This window comes from Rhipicephalus sanguineus, chromosome 6, assembly GCF_013339695.2.
Source record: "Rhipicephalus sanguineus isolate Rsan-2018 chromosome 6, BIME_Rsan_1.4, whole genome shotgun sequence".
Classification (NCBI taxonomy): Eukaryota; Metazoa; Arthropoda; class Arachnida; order Ixodida; family Ixodidae; genus Rhipicephalus; species Rhipicephalus sanguineus.
The window spans coordinates 153,512,770-153,533,370 of NC_051181.1; the positions used below are offsets into that span (position 1 = coordinate 153,512,770).

The 20,601-nt window shown below is 46.4% G+C and overlaps 1 protein-coding gene across 1 annotated transcript in view; it reads left to right on the forward strand.

The window, feature by feature from the left end:
- The first annotated feature begins 2,981 nt into the window (after positions 1 to 2,981).
- Positions 2,982 to 20,601, forward strand: part of LOC119396826 (paired box pox-neuro protein) — a 63,815-nt gene continuing 46,195 nt past the window's right edge. The window contains exon 1 of the mRNA XM_037664161.2: positions 2,982 to 3,173. Coding sequence (XP_037520089.2) covers positions 2,982 to 3,173 — 192 coding nt within the window. The remainder of the gene's footprint in view (positions 3,174 to 20,601) is intronic.

A 20,601-nucleotide genomic window follows, 5' to 3' on the forward strand; every position in this document is an offset into this window, starting at 1 on the left:
ATTGATGGTCGGTAACAGCGCATAATGGCTCGGGTGATCTTTGTTGGCGGATAATGCCCTTTTACTAGTTTCGAATATAAATCGACTATTGTACAGTAACAATCCGTATTCGAACAGGACCTATTAGTCACTTTCGAATATTCTAAATTAACCTGATGTTTCGCAGCAAGCTGTTCACTCTTCTTTGCACAACAAAATACTGCAATATATCAGGAGTGATAACGAGGGCAAAAGTTGCCAAAGTAATGTAGAAACAATGCTAGCTTTGTTTTCAGAAAGGTTTCTTATGTGGGCTAGTTGGTTCATGAACATGACATAACAGCGCAAAATAAAGGATAGTGAACGGGGCAGTGAATACGCAGCACACAGCGTTGCAATATCTATAATAACAATATCGGGAACGGTTAAGTGTACTTTGTTTTCAGTTTGACGGAAGAAATAGTAACCTGCGGTTCTTGTAGCCTATCAGTGTTTATGCCAGTCTAGACGCGAAGCAGCCTGATATTTTACGCTACAACCAGTGGCATTGCACGCTGCAACTAGTAACACATGCATCAACACAACTAGTACAACTAGTAACACATGCCGCAACTAGTAGCGCACGCACCAACACAAGCAGCCCATAGGCTCCTTGTGTTTACATATATATGTCACTGGATATGTGTGTCACTGTTCACCATTTCCCCCAAGCCCCCGTCATGGTCAGTAGTATACCGCGAGTATGTTGCCGTGACGTGAATGAGGTACAAGGTTCCTCGGTTGCTCCAATTTTCTATGCTTCAAAGTAAAAAATGAAATAATAAAATTAAAATTCAAGATATAATGCACGTCACGATGTGTACCCAATGCGTTTACGTATAACCCCTTTTGTCATAAAAATCAAACACTTTTGTACTTCTCAACTTCTTTGATGCTATTGATGACACTGTCAACGTGGCATGCGGTATATTATTGATGATGAGACTCATGACGTCACCGTCCCTCGTGTAAGCCTACGCCGCGAGCCCAGTTTTCCCGTACAACGGATATACGGTGAAGACTGCAGTGAGGGCGATGTTAAATACAAAATATCGAGAACAGTTAAGCGTACGGGTGCACACCCTCCAGAAGCCACACAATTTGCGTGACTTCATAAGGCAGCATGCAAAACGAGGGCAGAATGAGATGCCACGCCGCACACGTCAATAATTAATGCCTTTTGAGGGCTTCACGCACCCCGTCGCCCTACGCTCACCCATCGAGCAGTGATGCCGCAACAGAACCATGCCGTACCAGACAAAGCAAAGCGGCAGAGAGGTCCCCAATCACGACTAAGCCACAGAGGCGTGGTACAAACGGGAAACATGAACAGTAGATGAAAACCAGGTGTCGTTTACAGGATCAGCATGGTTACAGAAGGACCGACGGGTCAGGGATTATCTCGGCATTACGTGTACCCCTCAGTGGTGGATATATATATATATATATATATATATATATATATATATATATATATATATATATATATATATATATATATATATATATATATATATATATATATATATATATATATATATATATATAAGCCCGCCCGCGCGCGCGCGCATGTGTGTGCGGTGTGTGTGTGTGTGTGCGCGCGCTCGCGTGCCTGCGTGCGTGCGCTTTACCCACTGCCGTGGTGTAGTGGTTATATATGGTGCTCCACTACTGACCCGAAGGTCGCGGGATAGAATCTCTGGCGCGGCGGCCGCACTTTCGGTGGAGCCAAATGCCAGAGGCCCGTGTGCTTATATTTAGGTGCACGTTAAAGAACTCCAGTTGGCCGAAATTTCCGGAGCCTTCCACTACGGCGTCTCTCAATCATATCGGACCGTTGGGACGTAAAACCCCAACAATTATTATAAGTGTGTGTACTTTGCACTTGCAGGCCCTATGGGAGGAGTAATCGAAGTGATCTTGATTGAAAGAACCGACATAAAGAAACGTTCGAAGAAGAGAAAGATTCCTACTTCTTTAACGACGGTTTTGTACAACTGACATAATGTATGACGAGTTTCAGTTCTGCGCGGCAACAATGCGCACTTGTATGGGAGAGCGTGCACAGTCATGTGTTGCTTCAAGTTGCGCACGCTGGATGTGGCAGCACAGGTATGCACCATTTGCTTGTGCTCCGATATGTGCATGCCGCAAACAAAGCGAACAATAAATATGGACGCCGAGCAACAAACGAAAGCCCATATCGTGACCGCGGTCACATTACACGAAACAGAATCAGCAGTAACGTTAGGCCTTACGCAACACTTTCTTTAAAACAAGGCCGCCCCGGGAGGAAGAGGAGTGTCTAGCAGGCGAGTCTAGCCTTACAAATACTGCCAGAAATTTCTCCGCGCGATCTTAGAAAGGATAGGTTTGCTTGCAGTCCACGCAACATGGTTAGATGGTATTGTTGACAACGCAGGTGAATGTCTCAATGAAAGCTAAAAGAAATCTTGGTATGTGAATATCACTGGCTTTGATATACTCACGACTCCACCAGAAGTCGTCAGCGACTTGGTGGTACATAACAACGAGCATGCACGGTGAAGTAGGATATATTTCTACTCTACGTCAGCAGGGACATAGACCCCAATGACGTCGATCAAAGACAAACACTTATCTGACAGCGAGCCTTAATTTTAAGGACAATAACATAGCTCTTCCTATATAGAGGGTTACCACGTTCGCCGACCGTCTGCCCTTTTCCTCCAGATTTGGACCACAGAGATAAAAAAAGAAGAAAAAAAAAACAAATAAGAGAACGCTACCACGCAGCGTATCACAAACCGCAGCCTCCATCAACAACCCATAAACCCCCTCGCGCACCCTAGAGGATTAAGTGGCGTCACTAGCACGCATGTGCACCTACATACACGACTTCGAACCTTCAGCCGCCCATTCACCGCTATGGCCGCGGCAGATGCGCTCTCCCCACCCCACAAACTGCCGCTGCTGCTATGCGAATGTCGGGGGAAAATGGAGAGCAGCAGCCGCGGCGGTACATCTCAACTTATTGTCTATTTGACACGTTCGCTTACAACACCGAACCACCCCACGGCAGCTCCCGTCGCTCCCTGCCCCTGCCTCCTCTCAACGCCCCGCCACACCCCGTTGGACGACCACCTACTCGCGGCACCCCGTACCGCAGCAGGACGGTCAGCTTGAGGCCCCAGAGTGCCTACATGCAGAGTCACCACCGTGCTGCTTGCAACTACAGACCAGTAAATCCACTGGGTGACCTACACGATGTATATGCACGATCATGCGGTATGCGTGCAGTGAAGGGCTGATTCTGAGCCGGCAGACATCGATGACTCCCGTTGAACCTCGCTTGAAGAATGCAGAGTAAAAAGAACAGTCTAAAAAATCACAGAAATAACGAACAGGAAGCGTTATGCTTCCCCGAGGAATATGTCGATGGCGATAGCAGCCGGTGCGCTGTCAACGCCGACTCAGCTTCACTTTCGCTGCCAGTTCCACGGTGATACAGCTATGCGGGCGTCTATATACCACCCTCGTACAATGGAGGTTACACCCTTCTAATGGTTACATTGTGATTCGCACCCATGCGTGCGAGTTCGTTTGAGCAGTCATTGTTGGGGCCCCATGCGTGAGCACTTTTGAAGGGGACTTGCGCCCGGTGCAGCCCGTGCCCTGTCGCAGTGCCACCATATAGGGAGGGTGACCAGAGACCCTTAAGCCTTGCGGTGTTTAAACAATTATTTTGTTCTTACCGTTTATCTCTTATGTTCAATGAGACTGCGCAGATAGAAGTTTGCAGTGTGTACTCTATATGACCGCAACATGTTTAACTTGCTATGCGCAGTAGACCACTACTCAACCACTATATTACAGACCACTTGCCACTCGAAGATCACCACTGTGCAAAGTGTAAAGTGACGCGATTTAACAGAAATACGCATCGCACACCCAATACATCCACTGATTGTAAGCGCCGCTCAACCATTGCGGGAAAATGAGGACATAGCTAAGACCCGCATGACACCGAGCGAGAGATGTCAGATCACGTGGGAACAACTATCCCGAAGCAAATGTGCAGAATATGCTATAGCCAGGTCAAACAACCTTCTGCCTTCAGCAACACTTGTCTCAGTTCATGTAACTGTAATGCCGTAACTGAGCGTATGTGTTTTTTAATGAACACAGGAAAAGACACGCAAACAGTAAAACAGAATAAGGCTGAGAACACAGTAAAAGGGTTGCTCTTAGTTTGTTAAATGTGTGTAGACGCCTGCGTTGTAATTGTTTATAGTCAGTGATGGTCCTCGCACGCCCGTAGTTCTAAGGAACGAAGAAATGTCAGAGTGGTTAAGGACACTTGTGTGGCTCTAAACACGTGTGGCTCTTTGTATAAAGATGCTTAGTGAGGTATATGGCGTCTTAGATGGCAGTAGTTCTGCGGGGGTTGTTGCCGGAGGAAGCTTTAGACTGGTGAGGTCTCGCGCGTCTTGTGTTCGTTCTCAGATTCAGGAAGCGTCCCGCACAGCAGGAGTAGTTTCCGCGGAATTTATGGCCTCCATTGCAGCAGGTGCCCTTAGCCTTGACAGGATCCGTATTTATGGCGAGCCGTAACGACCTTACCGATGGTTCACCCGCTTCGCAACAATGTAAAACAAATAATTAAAGAAAAATAAGCGGGCCGCATCTTTGTGGTTTGCGGCGCGTGTTGAAAGCAACCCCCGCTGACTTCGCGACGATACCGCTTTTTTTTTCAGTGGCCACCCCTATACGCTCTTTCATGCCACTCAATGCGTCGAGTAGCTGTGAAAGCGAAACCCTTATGGCCGTGGCTTTCGAGAGAGCAAGCGTAACGCAATACGGTTATACGGAGTGCGCCTTTGAAACGCTTTCACGAAAGTACGTCCTAAATCATGGCATACGGCCACTTGATATGGTGTACTCGACCAACGTATAAATTTAGTCGCAGTTTTGTTCCGAAGTCCAGTATATTACAGCGAGCCGCGCTTTCATAGCGAAAGGATATTTCGTTCATCGAGTGGATGAATAGAGCCTCAGATATGTGCGGTTAAGACCTATAAATTACACGGCAACAAAGACCGAGCAAGCGATACGTGCGAACTTGCAATAGAGCGAGGAAATTCGAGTTTGACTTATAAAGAGGCTCAAGTTTGCTAGTATGTTAGCTGTTGATCGTGACAAAAAAAAAAAAAAGAACAAGCGGGAGATCTTTCGCTAGAATGAAACGTATACGTGGAATACTTTTGTAGTAGGTGCAGACAATTTAAGGGTACAAGAAATAAGCGAGGTCGCACATAATGTCGGAAAACTTTAGCACTGGCGGAAATAATGAGCTGCCTTGATTACGAGGCCGGTTGAATATATGTGACGAGGCATTTCTTATAGCAAAAAGAAAAATCAAAGAAACGGCGAAATCAGGCCTGCCTGATGATATTCGGGGCTATCAGAAGGGTGGTCTCGTTATATATATGTGATGTGTATTTATGGTTTTAAACTGCTCAGCCATCCATGTAACTACGAGGTGGCGGTCAGGTAGTGAAGATAGACCGGATGACGAGAACACCAGTATTTTATTACACAGCATGACTTCATAGAATCATAATAACCTCTAATATTAACGCTGATCTTGTTTCTCAGTTATGGTCACCTTATTTCCCGTCTCCTCATCCAGCTAGTAGGATAGAGTAAAATAAGAGCATACAACGGTGTTGTATGCTCGGCGTCAGACTTACCGTCTGACGGGGAGCCAGACAGCGGAGCTGCTTTTTGTTTGTTTGTTTGTTTGTTTGTTTGTTTGTTTGTTTGTTTGTTTATTTGTTTGTTTGTTTGTTTGTTTCTTATTCTTAGGGAAGTTTTATTCAATTCATAATTAACATAGGTATTGCAGTAACCCATTAAATTCAGAGATGGTGGGCGTGCAATGCTTCTGGCACTGCACGCCCGCTACAATAAGCCTACGCTGTTTCATCCTTCTAACGTCGTCTCTCTTATCGTTGCCATTTGCAAAAGCAGAGTACATTTGCATAAGGCGAAAAAAAAAAGATAAAGGACGGAACGATAGGCTGTTACTTCAAGAGCACCGACAACCAAAAGCCCCCTCTTTTTTTCCTATCTTCCCTGTTCCCCTTTGTGTTCTTCCTTTATTTTTCTTGAGCCAGGAGAATTGCAGACGCAGCGCCCCACATCGGCGAGCCACTTTCCATGCAAGCGCGCATAATACAGAGCGAGCGTCTCGCAGTGCGCGCGCAAGAGGCCGTTTCCCCAATTTTCCCGAATCCCGCACACGCGAGAGCCAGACGTGCAAGGGAGGGCCACTGCAGTCCTTGTCCACCTTTCCATCCCCATCATATGCCAGAGCGAGCTCTTCGCTCCGCTCCGCCGACCCGCAACGGAGATCGCCGCCAGCGTCGATTCCGGCGCGCTCCGCGGGAAAAGCGGGAGAGGGCGTAAGCAGGAAAAGGCGTAGGGAAGCGCCTTTCGCTGCAAGAAGCAAGGAGTACGGTGAGGCCGTAGGGGAAGCGGGGGGCTCTTCGCGCGCCGCTTCCCTAATTGAATCGGCGCCGCCGCCGCTGCCTGTTTTCATTTTCATTCTCGGTTTTCCCGAGGCGACGCGCTCCTCTCGCCCGCGGGACGGACTCGCGCGCGCTCGCACTTATCTCCCGCGTTCACGCAGCAGCCCTGAAAGCCACGGCGCAGGCGCGTCTCCGCCTGGTCTCTTCGCTCGGCTGCGCTTGTGACGCGCTCAGCGGCTGCCGGAGAGGTCGAGCGCTTGAGACCTGAGATATCGCGGAGTTTGCGTCGCCCTATTGCCGCACGAGGACGGCATAACCGACCGGGGAATGCTGCGGATTGAGTGCGGCGTCGTTGACGTATAATCTCTACGCGCGAGTAGGCTGCCTAATCGGAAGTCCCGATGTGTGGCATCGATACGCGCGGTAATAAGTGGGAGGTGAGTATAATAGCTGATTCAAAAGGGTACGTATATGACAATGGTGCTGTTGAAATGTAAGTGAAATAAACATCAAACGTGACCCCAAAAGACCGCGCATACGACCTGCTGTGCCGTCTTCGGCGATCTATAAGATTAACCGCGTTGATATGACACGGTTAATTATTATTAAACGCTGCACTATATACAATACATGATGGTGACGGGAGTGAAATAATTGACGGGATAGCAACGTAGGCAAGAGTGCACCGGGAATTGCAGCTCTAGTCTGCAGCAAGAGCGTGTTTAAAGGAACGCAACTGTGTCGAGTTGTCTATAGGTGCTCAAAGCGTTTGCGTGTTCCATATATACTGCACTTGTTTTAACGATAACTCTATAGTGTTATTCTGCGACGTATTAACAAACGAAACAACACTCCACTTCACACTTAAAAACCAACCAGGCCATGTGACGGGAAACTTGTTCCCGCACTGTAGCCAATTTCGCTCTCACAAGACCACAAACAACCGCCACTCAAGGACAGTTTTAGCATTACCTGCAAAATGTTGCTGGAAATGTTAACAGATAATAATCAACGCCACAAATTCGTAACCTCAGTAGACTAGTTACTAATACAATAAGGGCAACAACTCAGCAAGTCAAGAACTGAGAAGGCGGACAAGTGCTCAGAATATGTCGATCTCGCATCTTCTGCCTGTCTTTTATTCATGTAGATATATTTTATTTACGTAAAAAGGTGGAGGCGTTGTGATTCACGCAACGCCAATTGGTCCGAAATGTCGAAATTCATCTATAGTACACGTTGTATATTAGAGACACGCAAAACGAAATGAAGATGAACAAGAAGCAGGCCGGCGTTCGAGTTAAGTAGAACAATCGGATTCAGGCAGGTGTTGAGGCCACAACAAATTCCCATACGCCACATGCTACGTGTCGATGAAGTAAAGCTCGTCGCAATAACCAAGAAAAAACGAATGACATGGGGAGAGGTGACCGAAAAAATAATATGAATGAATGAAGCAAACGGAAGAGCAAGCGAATTTGTAGCAATCGGGGAAGAGGCGTGTTGCGGATAAGGTGGGGTTGTGTACAAATGATTTGCGTTGGCTATGCACGACTTCCTTACGACTTCCCATCTCTTTCTCTCTCTTCACAGTGAGGTACGGCCTCAGTACGGTGGGTGGCTGGGGTCTCGGTAGCTGTACCAAGCAAGCAACCAAGCTCGCCGCTCGGTCTATATTTCCACTATATGCAGCTGCGCTGCTTCTATTGCAACCAGACCACAGCCTCTGTCAGCACGTCAAGCTGGCGGCCGGAGATAGTTCCAGCCGAGCTGCGACCTTAATTTCCCAACACTCCGGCACATGGCTTTCACCTTCGTCATACGCCAGCGTGTCTCAAGCGGCCGAGTTGACCCGACAGGCTGGCATTTCTCTGACGTGTTTCGCATGGAGTTACTGTGCTGACATTAGCGATATCGTGCGAGTTCTCGGCATCGTCGTGGTGATCTCTCTATGTGCTCTACCCCCCCCTTCTCCACCCCCCCCCCCCCAAAAAAAAAAAACAGAACACAATTTCCATTGCGCCTGTTTATCACCTGATGGAGATAGACAGATAGATAGATAGATAGATAAGATAGATAGATAGATAGATAGATAGATAGTAGATAGATAGCTATTAGATAGATAGATAGATAGATAGATAGATAGATAGATAGATAGATAGTAGATAGATAGATAGATAGACTAGATAGATAGATAGATAGATAGATCGATAGATAGATAGATAGCTATAGATAGATAGATAGAGATAGATAGATATAGATAGATAAGATAGATAGATAGACTAGACAGACAGACAGACAGACAGACAGAAGACAGACAGGACAGACAGACAGACAGACAGACAGACAGACAGACAGACAGACAGACAGACGGACGGACGACGACAGACAGACAGACAGACAGACGGACGGACGGCCGGACGGACGGACGGACGGACGGACGGACGGACGGACGGACGGACGGATGGATGGATGGATCCTGTTTGGCGGAGTTTAAGCATACAGATTCAGTGGCGCAGATTTATTTCATATTCTCAAGAGAAGCTTACATTGACTTCCTGTGAAGCTGGTGTTAGTGGTGTTCCAAAAAGCCAACGTGACGAAAAAACCACGGGACGCGCTCACCCAAAAACCCTCCTCAGCCACAGCTGGAGAGTACCAAAGAAAAATAAAGGAAATAAGTTTTCTTTCCGGGTCTGAACCCGGGTCCACCCGTTCCCAACGCAAGTGCGTTGACCACTGTGGCACGCGCGCATGCTTGTCAAATAGGAACTGAACTAAAGCATATGAGTGGAACAAACAAAGTAACAGCGCGAATGGAACAAAGAAGACAAAGGAACGAAGACCACCGGACAAGCGCTGAGTGCGTTCTACCGACGATGTAAAAAACAATTGTGGAGCTATGGCCGCTTCATTGCTACGCTATGCCGCGTCATGCTATGCTCTGCCGCTTAATTGAATTTGTTATGGCAGCTACAGTGAAATGTTCCGTGTTGGCGGACCAAACGCGATCTGCTGGACAGCGCGTAAGATCGATCAGGAATAGCACATTTCAGGGAAATTCCGACTTGAAAAAAAATTGAATTCCTAACCATTGTTCCTAACCCGTGTTTCCATGATCGCGTGATAGTCCCTTGTTTGGGTCGTTCTAGGCTGACGAATGCTGGAAAGAACATGAAATACGCATCGCCGATTCAGCCCGAAACGAGCGTTTCGGGGACGTGAACGCTTACGTTAGGAGGGAGTATTGCGCAATGAGAAAGAAAGAAAGAAAGAAAGAAAGAAAGAAAGAAAGAAAGAAAGAAAGAAAGAAAGAAAGAAAGAAAGAAAGAAAGAAAGAAAGAAAGAAAGAAAGAAAGAAAGAGATGGAGTGGGTCAGGCACGCCCACGCCAAACTTCGCTTGCCCCCTATTCCCCAAGAGGGGATGGGCTCCTGAATTTTTCTCTGAATTTTTTTGTTATCTTGACATCGCATTGTCCTTGCAGTGCACCGCTTGACTAAGAGAGAGGTAGTATCAGGCATCATATATCATGCCAACCACTGAAGATTAAAACAAAGAAAGGACCCACGTGGTGGTATAGTTCGAAAGATCACATTTATCGTACTCGAGTCTCGGAGTTTGCAGCCTCCACAACCTACGAGGAAAACTCGTGGCTTATAGCCTCCGTGCGACCACCTAATCTGATTGTAGTGCGCGGCTCTGGTAGAACGCGGCGGAACAGGCCACGCAGTACAATGCGCCGGCGACGTCGCACACATTGCTTGTGAGTCATAAAAGCGCGAATTCTGTAGGCGGTCTGCTGTGCGGTCAGCACAAAGAATGTCTGCGCGATTAAAAGGCGTGTTTACTGCTTCCAGCCCGACCCCGAGCGCTGCATAGGAATCAGGGAAGGGTGAATAGAGAGAAGGAAAGAGAGGAAGATGATGATGATGATGATGATGGTGGTGGTGGTTAAGAGAGACAGAGAAAGAAGCGGAATAGAGGGAGGCTCCAAAACACCGGCAGGCCTGTCAGCACAATAATACCCGGCGAGGGCTTTTTGTTCCATTTACGACCCTCGTTTTTACGACTGGGTCGGCCATGAATACTCAATGAGCAAAAAAAAAGAGAAAGAAACATCGTGGGGTACCAAGCTCGGAACGTTATATAGACATCGACGTCGTAGTGTCACTCAGCGATATTAATCGCATGTCGCCAAGCATTGTGCGGTCTGGTGTCGCGCTTGCATGCTCGATTTGTGTGGCCGCTCGTAAAATCTAGGCCGATATAGCGAAGACCCTGCGTATAACGAAATTGGCCCTTGCGGGGTTCGCTGGTCGTTTGACGTCTCTGTTAGGCGAGCGGGACCACAACACGTCTCTTATAGCATGCCCTTGCGCAAACGCGGCGACATGGCAGCGCAGCGATTGTAGGCTTTTACGCATAGTTTCTCGCAAACATCACTAGAGGAAACTATGAGGCTAGTGGTCTATGAGTGTTGCGAGTACTGCAGTTCAGTCAGCGTCGGAATTGTGGGCAATACGTGGCTTTGTGTGGAAACGCAACGAATAGGGAAGATTGGTTAAGATTAATGGTAGGCATTAGCTAGTTTCAAAATTTGCTATAATTTATCACCGTGTTTTGCGTCTCGCTCTCTTCATCGTCTTTAACGATTACCACAGTTTTATTACAGCTTTGACCCACTGAATTCAACAGGGTTGAATATTTTGGAAATTGCGTATTTTCCACAAACTGTCCCGCTCTAAATACATCAATTTTCAATTACCATGCATGTGTACAGTCACTCTCTCTCTCTTTAATCAGTAGATTTTACCATGCATATCCATAAAAAAAGTTGGGGGACGCTTAAGCTTCGCCTTTGAGAGTTGAACGCCATAGCGATTTCCTGTCCTATGTGCGCACTTCTAACACTTCGAGTGTTTAACAGAATGCGCGCACTAAGGTGTGTGCCTTATGTAATGGGTAGCATGCTTTAAACCAGGAGAAATTATGCGCGAGAAACTTTTTCGAAGTTGCGATGCACCCACTACGTGGTCATATGGGAATACGCGCAGTAATGTGTGTGCCTTTTGTAATGGGTGGCCGCCTTTAAACCACGAAGTCGTTATGACATTGACATGGTGTGACGACCGATGACAATGTACGCTTGTACCACGCAATATTACTGCGATATTACATCTCGTACTGTGACACCTGTGTACAGGAGGCGTATTTTTGGGAAGCATGAAAGTTACTTTCAGTGCAGCTCCAAGCAGAGGCGTGGCTGTGTTGAAAATCGGGCTTTAAGAAATCGAACAGCAAAGTAAACTTCCTCCATAAATCCCCACAGGCATGGGCGTGCGAAGAAGTTTGAGGAAACAACCAAGTCAGGGAAACAATTAACAAAATTAACTTGCAAGAACGAACGAATGATGGGATGGGAACTGTCACGGAAAAAGAAGAAACGTGAAACTGTTTGCCACAGATACAAGTGTATTAAACCCAAACCACCGTCACTAACTTGTCTCAAAATGTTGTCACGACGCATGGGCTCAAAAGTCGAAGACCATATGAACGCTGCAAATATACGATGGAAGCGTTGCACGTAAGACCTAGCACAATGAATAAGCTGCAGCACATAGTAAAGCTTTGTTGCTAAAAAAGTATTACAAGCTTCGGCTCTCCCAAAAATTGAAAGGCGATATGGAACAAATGCCTGGGCCTGCCGTTCAATCAAAGGGACACGTTCTTTCCAATAGCGTGCACTGAATCTATACGCATCTAGTGGTACACCAAGGTACTTTGGTGGAATGCGAGTCCAGTTAACCCCTGCAAACTGGTTCGGCGTACTGCCCCATGAGCCAAACCACAATCCTAAACTTTTTGAGGAGTTTAAACGAGCTCCAGAAACAATACCAAATTTCCCAATTTCAGATATCGCATTTTCAACACTTGGTTTATCGGTGCAAAGGATCGCTACATCATCTGCATAAGCTAATATTTTAACTTCATTGCCTAGTATACTGAATCCTCGGATACGACTCGATTGTATTATGCTCGAACACAGTGGTTCAAGATAAAGGGCAAACAAAAGTGGTGACATTGGGCATCCTTGCTTTACAGACCAGCCAATAGCAACTGATTTTGAAAGGTGACCATTAACAATTAGACGAGTCGAAGAATCATTACAACAAAGTCTGACTCCGTTAAGTACTATGGAACCAACATTGACATGTTCAAGGAGAGAAAAAAGAAATGAATGGCTCACACGATCAAAAGCTTTTGCGAGGTCTACCTGCAACATTGCCAGCTGTTTTTGACAACTGTAGCAGTACTGAAGAACTGTACGCATGACGTGTATATTATTTTGTATGGAGCGACCTCTAATTCCACATGTCTGGTGAGGACCAATAAGAATCGACATCGCAAATTGCAACCGATTTGATAGGACTTTCGCAAAGATTTTGTAATCAACATTTGATAACGATATTTTCAACAGAATATTTGTATACTGTATCACGCAAAACACTATATAAGGACTTAATATCTATGCTCTTCCCTCCTCCGCTGTACCGATCATCATATTTTGATCTTCCAGGCCATGATGTGTTGAAACGAGTGCAAAAAAATGTATATATCTCCCAATTCAAAAAACATTCTTCTATAAACTCCATTCTGAAACACTCCCCGTAAAAACATGGTTACAAACAAAAGGCATTTTTGTATCGTCGGTCAACTGCCGTCTCTGTGATGTACCTGAAACAATAGAGCATTGCTTCGTGAGCTGCAAAGATGCGATTCTTTTCTGGGATGTCCTTCAGCGAACTCTGCAGAAAGAATTTGAAATTAATTCGTACACTATTCGTTATTTGATGCCAACACCTCTTGATGAAGTGCCGTACGATATGTTCCTTGTTATTGGTATGCACAGTTTGTGGAAGACGCGAATGCAGGACCGTAACGCAGAGCCGATCACCTCATCACGTATACATTTCACCCGAATGGTTATTAATTTAAAAGAAGTTTACGACGAACTTGATTTCAGACCGGTCTGGTACACAATCTTGGCGAGGTGCTTAGCCTCGCCACCTTTTCTGCGCAACACCTGATGAAGAACTCTCCCTGGAATGAAGGACTATAAGTTAGTCTTCCAGTTTTTGTGGCAGTGCTTGTACTTTCATTGTCGCTAAGTGACTGTAGTAGTGTAACTCTGTGTTATAGACTGTTGTGATACTGTGTACCATTTTCATACGCATTCTATTAAATACCATGATCAAAAAAAAAAAAAAGAGGCGTGGCTGTGTGGTACACAGTAAACCACTTTACACCCTTAAGGGGGTTTTGCCGTGTCTATAACTAACACCCTTACACCCTAGGAAAAGGGTGTTTTGACGTATCAAAACACCCATACCATAGGGTGTTTCCAATGGCCTAAACACCCTTATCACTGAAAAATTTGAAAAAAAAAAATCTACCAGTCAGGGAACATGCAATTATAGATGACATCAGCATAGAAGGTGTGCGCACGCGCCACACCGCGGCACACACAACAAAGCGTATTGTAAAATACCACATGGACGGAGCGCTCGTGCTACACAGCCTTACACTGACCATCTGGTATATATAGCCATAGTATCTTAAGCCGCCGTTCAGTGCCGGTGGAGATATTTCTGTTCCGTATAAATGAACATTAAACATTAGGAGAAAAGGCGTAAATTTATGGTACGCTTGTAGATAGCCCTAAAAGAGACATATCTTTTAATCTAAACTCGCCGAAGATCCAACGACATTTTAATCAGCGAGTCCCAGTTATCATCTGGCACGCTGTGGTATGGGCCATGGGTGTTTCGATAACACATAACACCCTTAACTCCTAAAGGGTGTTTAGCTAGAGCATTACCCCCTAAAGGCTGTTTTGGGGAAGGAAAACACCCTTACACCCTAATTTTTGCAAATTTGGTTAGGCAAAAGGGTGTTTTGCTTGCTTGAAACCCCTTTAAGGGTGCAAAGTGGTTTACAGTGATAGAACGCCTGTGCCACGCAGACGGCCTGGGTTCGATTCTCACTCGGACCCAACATTTTTATTATTTTATTTGCAGCTTTTTCGATTTTTCGGTCACCGACAAGATGATGATTTTTCGCTCACAACCAACGGCGCCGACGCCGACGGCGGAATTTCTGCAATACGAGCTCTTTAACGCTATCGCGTTAATAACAATACTGCAGAAAATAAACGCACGCAGCCATGTCTGATCCAGCCGCTGCAGCAGCAGCTTATTCCAGTATTTGGTCGTAAATCAACAGGCAAATTAATAATCCCTTGCTGTGTCTCGAAAGTTCTTTCTTCGATAATTACAAATATAAAGTGAAGAATTAATGTCAATTGGCGAAAACACAAGTACGAAGATTGGATAAATCCACGTACTGAATTTTTTTCATAAGGAATATTCTTTTTTTGCTTCGTATACATTGCAAGATTTATAAAGCTTTTCGTGCCGTGCGTTGGTCCAGTAGGTATACGTCGTCGTTTTAGTAGTGTTGCAATGACAGTTTATTGGTATGAGGTGTTTGAACATACTTGAAATGGTATAGCGCATTACGGGGAAGAAGAAACGGCCTAGCAGACCGACACAAGAGTCTCTTGTGTCGGTCTGCTAGGCCGTTTCTTCTTCCCCGTAATGCGCTATACCATTTCAAGTACGACGAACCAACTCGCCCAATCTTCAACACTTGTGTTTGAACAGTATTGTAATATAAACGGGCACAGAAACCACTCGCATGCCGCACACGTTTACGTGTGTATACGTGCGCGTGCATATGCGTGTTAGTATGCGTGTGCGCTTATGCGTGCGTACATGTGTGCGCGATGCTTAATTCAATCTAGCAGTCAGCCAGCAATTTAGTTCTCTTCATGTACATATTGCACTGCCAACTAACTAATAACTAACGACTTTCCCACTAGGACCGCGAAGCCATCCAAGATGCGCAGCTGTTTTTCGTTGACTGTTGCATACGAATACACGCGCGTGTCAGTCTACAGATACTCTACCGCCGATGTTATTCAAACATCTGCCACGCCCGTCCTGTTCAAACAGTCGCTTTCTTCACAAAAGATTTTATTCTTACGGTACGTAGCACACGCTTCGTGTTCGCTTTCGTGGTCTCGAAATCTTGTAAACCCGCATGACGTTCCCGAACCGTCATTATGCAAATGCTTCAACCGCTCGCGCATGCCTTCATCTGATTCTTGTGCAGCTTGGAGTCGAGCAACGGAAGCGGAACGTAACAGCGTACACCCCCCACAACATTGCGTGCAACACGTGCTGCTGGTAGTTCGATCCTATCTGCAAATCACTGAACGCAGTGAGCGCAGTGCAGCAGGCTCCACACCGTGATATTGCGCATCACGGCTTCACGAGGAGTCTATAATCTCAAGCGTTAAGAATAAACAGACTTAGCAAAGCAAATCGCCGCACAGTTCTGTTATTCGAACACTCTTATGTCATATTTTTATGTTCGGAAAGCTTTGCAAAGACACGTTACTTCCTCACAACTTAGAAGACGACAGTATGACGATATAGCTACATACCTCAGTCCTGCGAGCAGCAACTATAGTCGTTTGATCTTTTGCAAAAAATACCAAAAACTGAAGGCGCGTTTTGTCCGTACTAAGCTCTCGGGATGTGGTATCATCCGTTCTGTTTGTGATGTTTTAGACACCAAAACCACGCTAGATTATGGGAACGCCGTATAGTGGGGACTCTGTATTAATTCTGGCCATCTGGGGTTCTTGAACACACACCTTAACTTAAGTACGCAGGTGCTCTTGCATTTATCCATCATCGTGATTTCGTGATTTCGACTGCTTCGTAATTGTTGTGGAACTACAGAACTCGTATTTTCCAGACCAAACACCTATATATAGCAAATCAAATAGTTATTGGATTTGAATTGTTCATAAGTATTTTTTTTTCTGGAGTGGCTACTTCTATTTCGGTCTCGTAAGAAGCATATGCACCTAAATGACCAGGAACAGTACAAACGCCTGTCTATACTCTGTTCCAGAAGTTCCGTGCAGCACTGTGGAAGCTACAGGCCTTCTCAACCAATCAGGAGGGCGAGCACATCTAAGTGTATCCTTCCGCGCCCTGTCGTCTGCTAGCGGCGAGCGCTGCAGCGAAAGCGGCAAGAGCGTCTCGGGACACTGTGCAACTGCGCAGTGAGATGAGCTGTAATTGTCAAAGCGGTTAAATATTCTCCTCGGCACCGTAAAAGCGCGCGTCTTCGAGATACTTGCACGTAGACATTTGAGGGATAGGGTTCAGTGGCTCATGTTTCGGTGGAAAGCGCTGCACTAGCCAAATTGAATATGAAAGCACCACGCTTCATCAGATTTCGTATACGCATGCCTATGGGCATGCGAAGTGCCGCTTCGCTCCCTTGTCGTAAAAGCTGATCCGGGAACGATATCGCACAGTTGAACCAGGCGCCGCCATTTTGACTAAGGAGTGACCAAATCTGCCACCGCGGACTAATCACAACCCAAGACTGGATTCTCCGCGGCGCTGTGGACGCTCGGGCTGTGCGGACTACTCATACAAGTTTAGACAGTGTCGTACCATTCCTTCGTACTTTATAAGTAAAAACATAACACATACGAGCCACAACAGCGTTATTTCTTTCGTCATTTGCATGTTATAACACGTACAAGCAAGAACTCTTTCTTCAGTATGATGGAGCCACAAAAATTGTTTTATACAGAAAATGCGACAAAATCGTCATACAAATCACAGCTACAACACGCAGAGAAGCCTTCAAGTAAAAATCCTCCGACGAGACCGCTTGCAAAAGTCATGAGGACAAACAACGGGCTACGTATATGGGGCACTACATCTCGCTTCGCAACAACCTGCGCTCGAGGGTCGTGTAGCCTTGGCTCTGCTGCACGGAACTTCTGGAACAGAGTATACGATGCAGGCGTCGCTTGGAGGGGAAAAAAGAACACGTTTATTGTGATTACCGAAAGCACTCGATCTGACGACACATTAGTACTCTCTGCTTTTCATTTTCGCAGCAGGTGAGCTTAACGCAAGCACCTTGGAGTCGTCAGCCGTAAGCTTGTTATCGGCAGAAAACGTTTGTAGAAAGCTCACAAGGGCGGTGATTCGGTCTAGTTGGTTGTAATAATAATAATTGTTGGGGTTTAACGTCCCAAAACCACGATATGAGAGACGCCGTAGTGGAAGGGTCCGGAAATTTTGACCATCTGGGGTTCTTCAACGTGCGCCTAAATGTAAGTACACGGGCCTCTAGCATTTTCGCCTCCATCGAAAATGTGGCCGCAGCGGCCGGGATTCGATCCCGCGACCTGCGGGTCATCAGTCGAGCACCTTAACCACTAGACCACCGTGGCGGATGGGCTAGTTGGTTGTGTTAGTCCGTTGTTTTAGGGGCGAAGCACTTTAGGGTATCGGCTTGTCGGCGGTACATCGTCATCTGCTGTCGCCGCGTACATCGTCGTGACCCATTTGCTTGCATGCATCGTCGTGTCCTGCCCATTTAGAAGAGCCAGGGTAATGGCCAGTTGGTTGTTCATAGTAAAAAGGAGCGTTGCGTAGGCCTGCATGCTCAATAGTTTCCAAAAATCCTGCGCGCATGCCGTAGGCATAGAAGCCTGATGAACCAAGCGAACAGATTAAGAAAAAGCGATTACCCGGATGCCCTGATAGCATCCTTGGCTGAGAAGCCATTAAAGGGATTCAGGAATCGAAAGAAACATCAAAAGAACGGCCTGTTGTTTTGCCATACATGCACAACGTTTCCCATGGACTAAAGAAAATCGCGAATAGGTTCGGCACAGGGGCGTAGGCAGAAATTTTTTTCGGGGGGGGGGGGGGGCACCTCCTTGATCTGTAGTGGGGACGAGCAGGCAGATGTGGTCGAGTGTCATTTTCTGCTCTGTATGCTATGGCAAAAAAAAAATTCGGGGGGGGGGGGCACGGGCCCGGTGTGCCCTAACGTGGCTACGCCCCTGGTTCGGCATACCCATGGTTTTCAAGGCTCCTAACAAGCTAATCTCACTATGTCATAAGGTCAACAACAATCAACAGCGATCTAGCAAATTGTGCAGTGTTAGCCATTCGGACAAGTTCACTGGATGCGAAAAAGGAGTTGTTTATTGTGTACCCCTTTCTTGTGGAAGGAAATATATTGGACAAACCGGAAGGTGCGTCAACACACGACTACGCGAGCATAACTATAACTGCAAGCAGATCACTCACCCCGGAAACATGGCTGCTCATTGCAACAGGTTCCAATGTAATCCGAAATTTGATAACACCACCATTGTTTCACGATGTAGCAACTCAAAAGAAAGGGAAATCATCGAAGCCTTCGCAATGCATCGCGCCGGCGGGGATTCCTGTGTTAGCGCTCCTTCACTGTCTAACAGAAGCGGAAGTGTCATTCCTTCAGGGCAAGGAAGCAGATAGACCACAAGACACGTCGGCGCCGGATTGAGAATAGTTCCTCTCTTGATATGTATCTTGCGCATGTGTGAGTGTTTAATTTTTGTGTTCTGTTGTCTCCCCCTTTCCTTGAGTGTATATATTTTGCCATGATTCTGTAAAAATAAACAGTTGATAGCCCGCGCTTGTGTTGTCCCGTGTCCTTCCTTCTACGTAGCTTTCGTCTACTGTCAGGGCGATAAAGTTTACACCTGTCCATTTGCTTGGATGGATGGATGGATGGATGGATGGATGGATGGATGGATGGATGGATGGATGGATGGATGCTATGAGCGTCCCCATTATAAAGGGACGGTGACAAGTGTGCCATCAGGCTCGAGAGAAAAAAAAATTCCCTTTACTCTTCTTTTTCTGAGTGTTGGCCTAATATCTCTACTTCAATTAAATCTATGTTACTACAGAAAAAGAAACGTAAATTCTCAGCCCAGTTATCTGCCCTTTACGGCAAAATGTCGTTATTTTTTTCCCCAATATTTATTTTTGTCCTTTCTCTCTAATTTTTTTGCCACCAATACTCTAACCGTCTCTTACTTATCTCAATCGCGGGTGTGTTCAGCTTTCCATTGTTGTCTCTAAAACCCAAGGCTTCATGTAGGCTCGTGCCCAAACGTACACATGGGTGGATATCTCCACATTCAATCAGAACATGCTCCGCCGTTTCCCTATCTACCCCGCAGCACGTGCATTGTTCTTCTTCTTTACTGAATCTCGCTTTATAACTACGCGTTCTAAGGCAACCCGATCTCGCTTCAAACAGTAGCGCTTCCCCTTGAATTATCGTAAAATGCCTCCCTCCTTATTTCATTTTTGCCCTTTCGGTAGTTAATCAAAGACGGTTTTTTCTCCATAGCTGCCGTCCAGTAAATCCTCTCCGCCTCTCTGACTTTTCGCTTAACACTCTTTGTTGACATATTTCTTACACTACCAGCCGTATATTTACTAGTGAGCCTCGTACTTGAGCGCAAGAGAGGGCGCCACCGCCTCAGCGCTCGCCGTGTGGCGAGAGAGCGAACGGCGCGCGTTCACTATGGAAACGCTCCTCCTACGATGAACGCTCAACTACCAGCTCGCGAGGAATGAGAATGCGCCTTCGCCCGCGAGAGACAACGCCGACGCAGGCAGCGTCTGCTAGCGAGTTTCTTGAAAAAATCGCGCTGCGCAACCGTTCACCGGCCACCCCGTATATATAGGCACTATAGATATAGGCACTAGGCACCTGCAATGTAGTGCCGCTGGGAGATTTCTATTGTGCGTAGTTGAACGATAAAAATTCGCAGCGCGCACGTTAACTAAAAGAAGACTGCGGGTCTCATGTATCTAATCTTTCTTTTGTCTCTCATTGCCCATTAGCAGTAATTTTGCTGTGGGAAACACCGGCACCCACTGCATGCTTCGCCGCTCCACAGGTTTCACGTTAGTGGAGCTGAAACACCCTTCCCTACATGCTTCGCCCCTCCCCAAATTTTTCTTGCGCCGTTCTTTTATAACGATCTCCGAAGCTCCCTCGTTTCCTGGCCAAGACGTTCCAATCATACAACACCTCGAGACCCCCTCTCCCCCAAC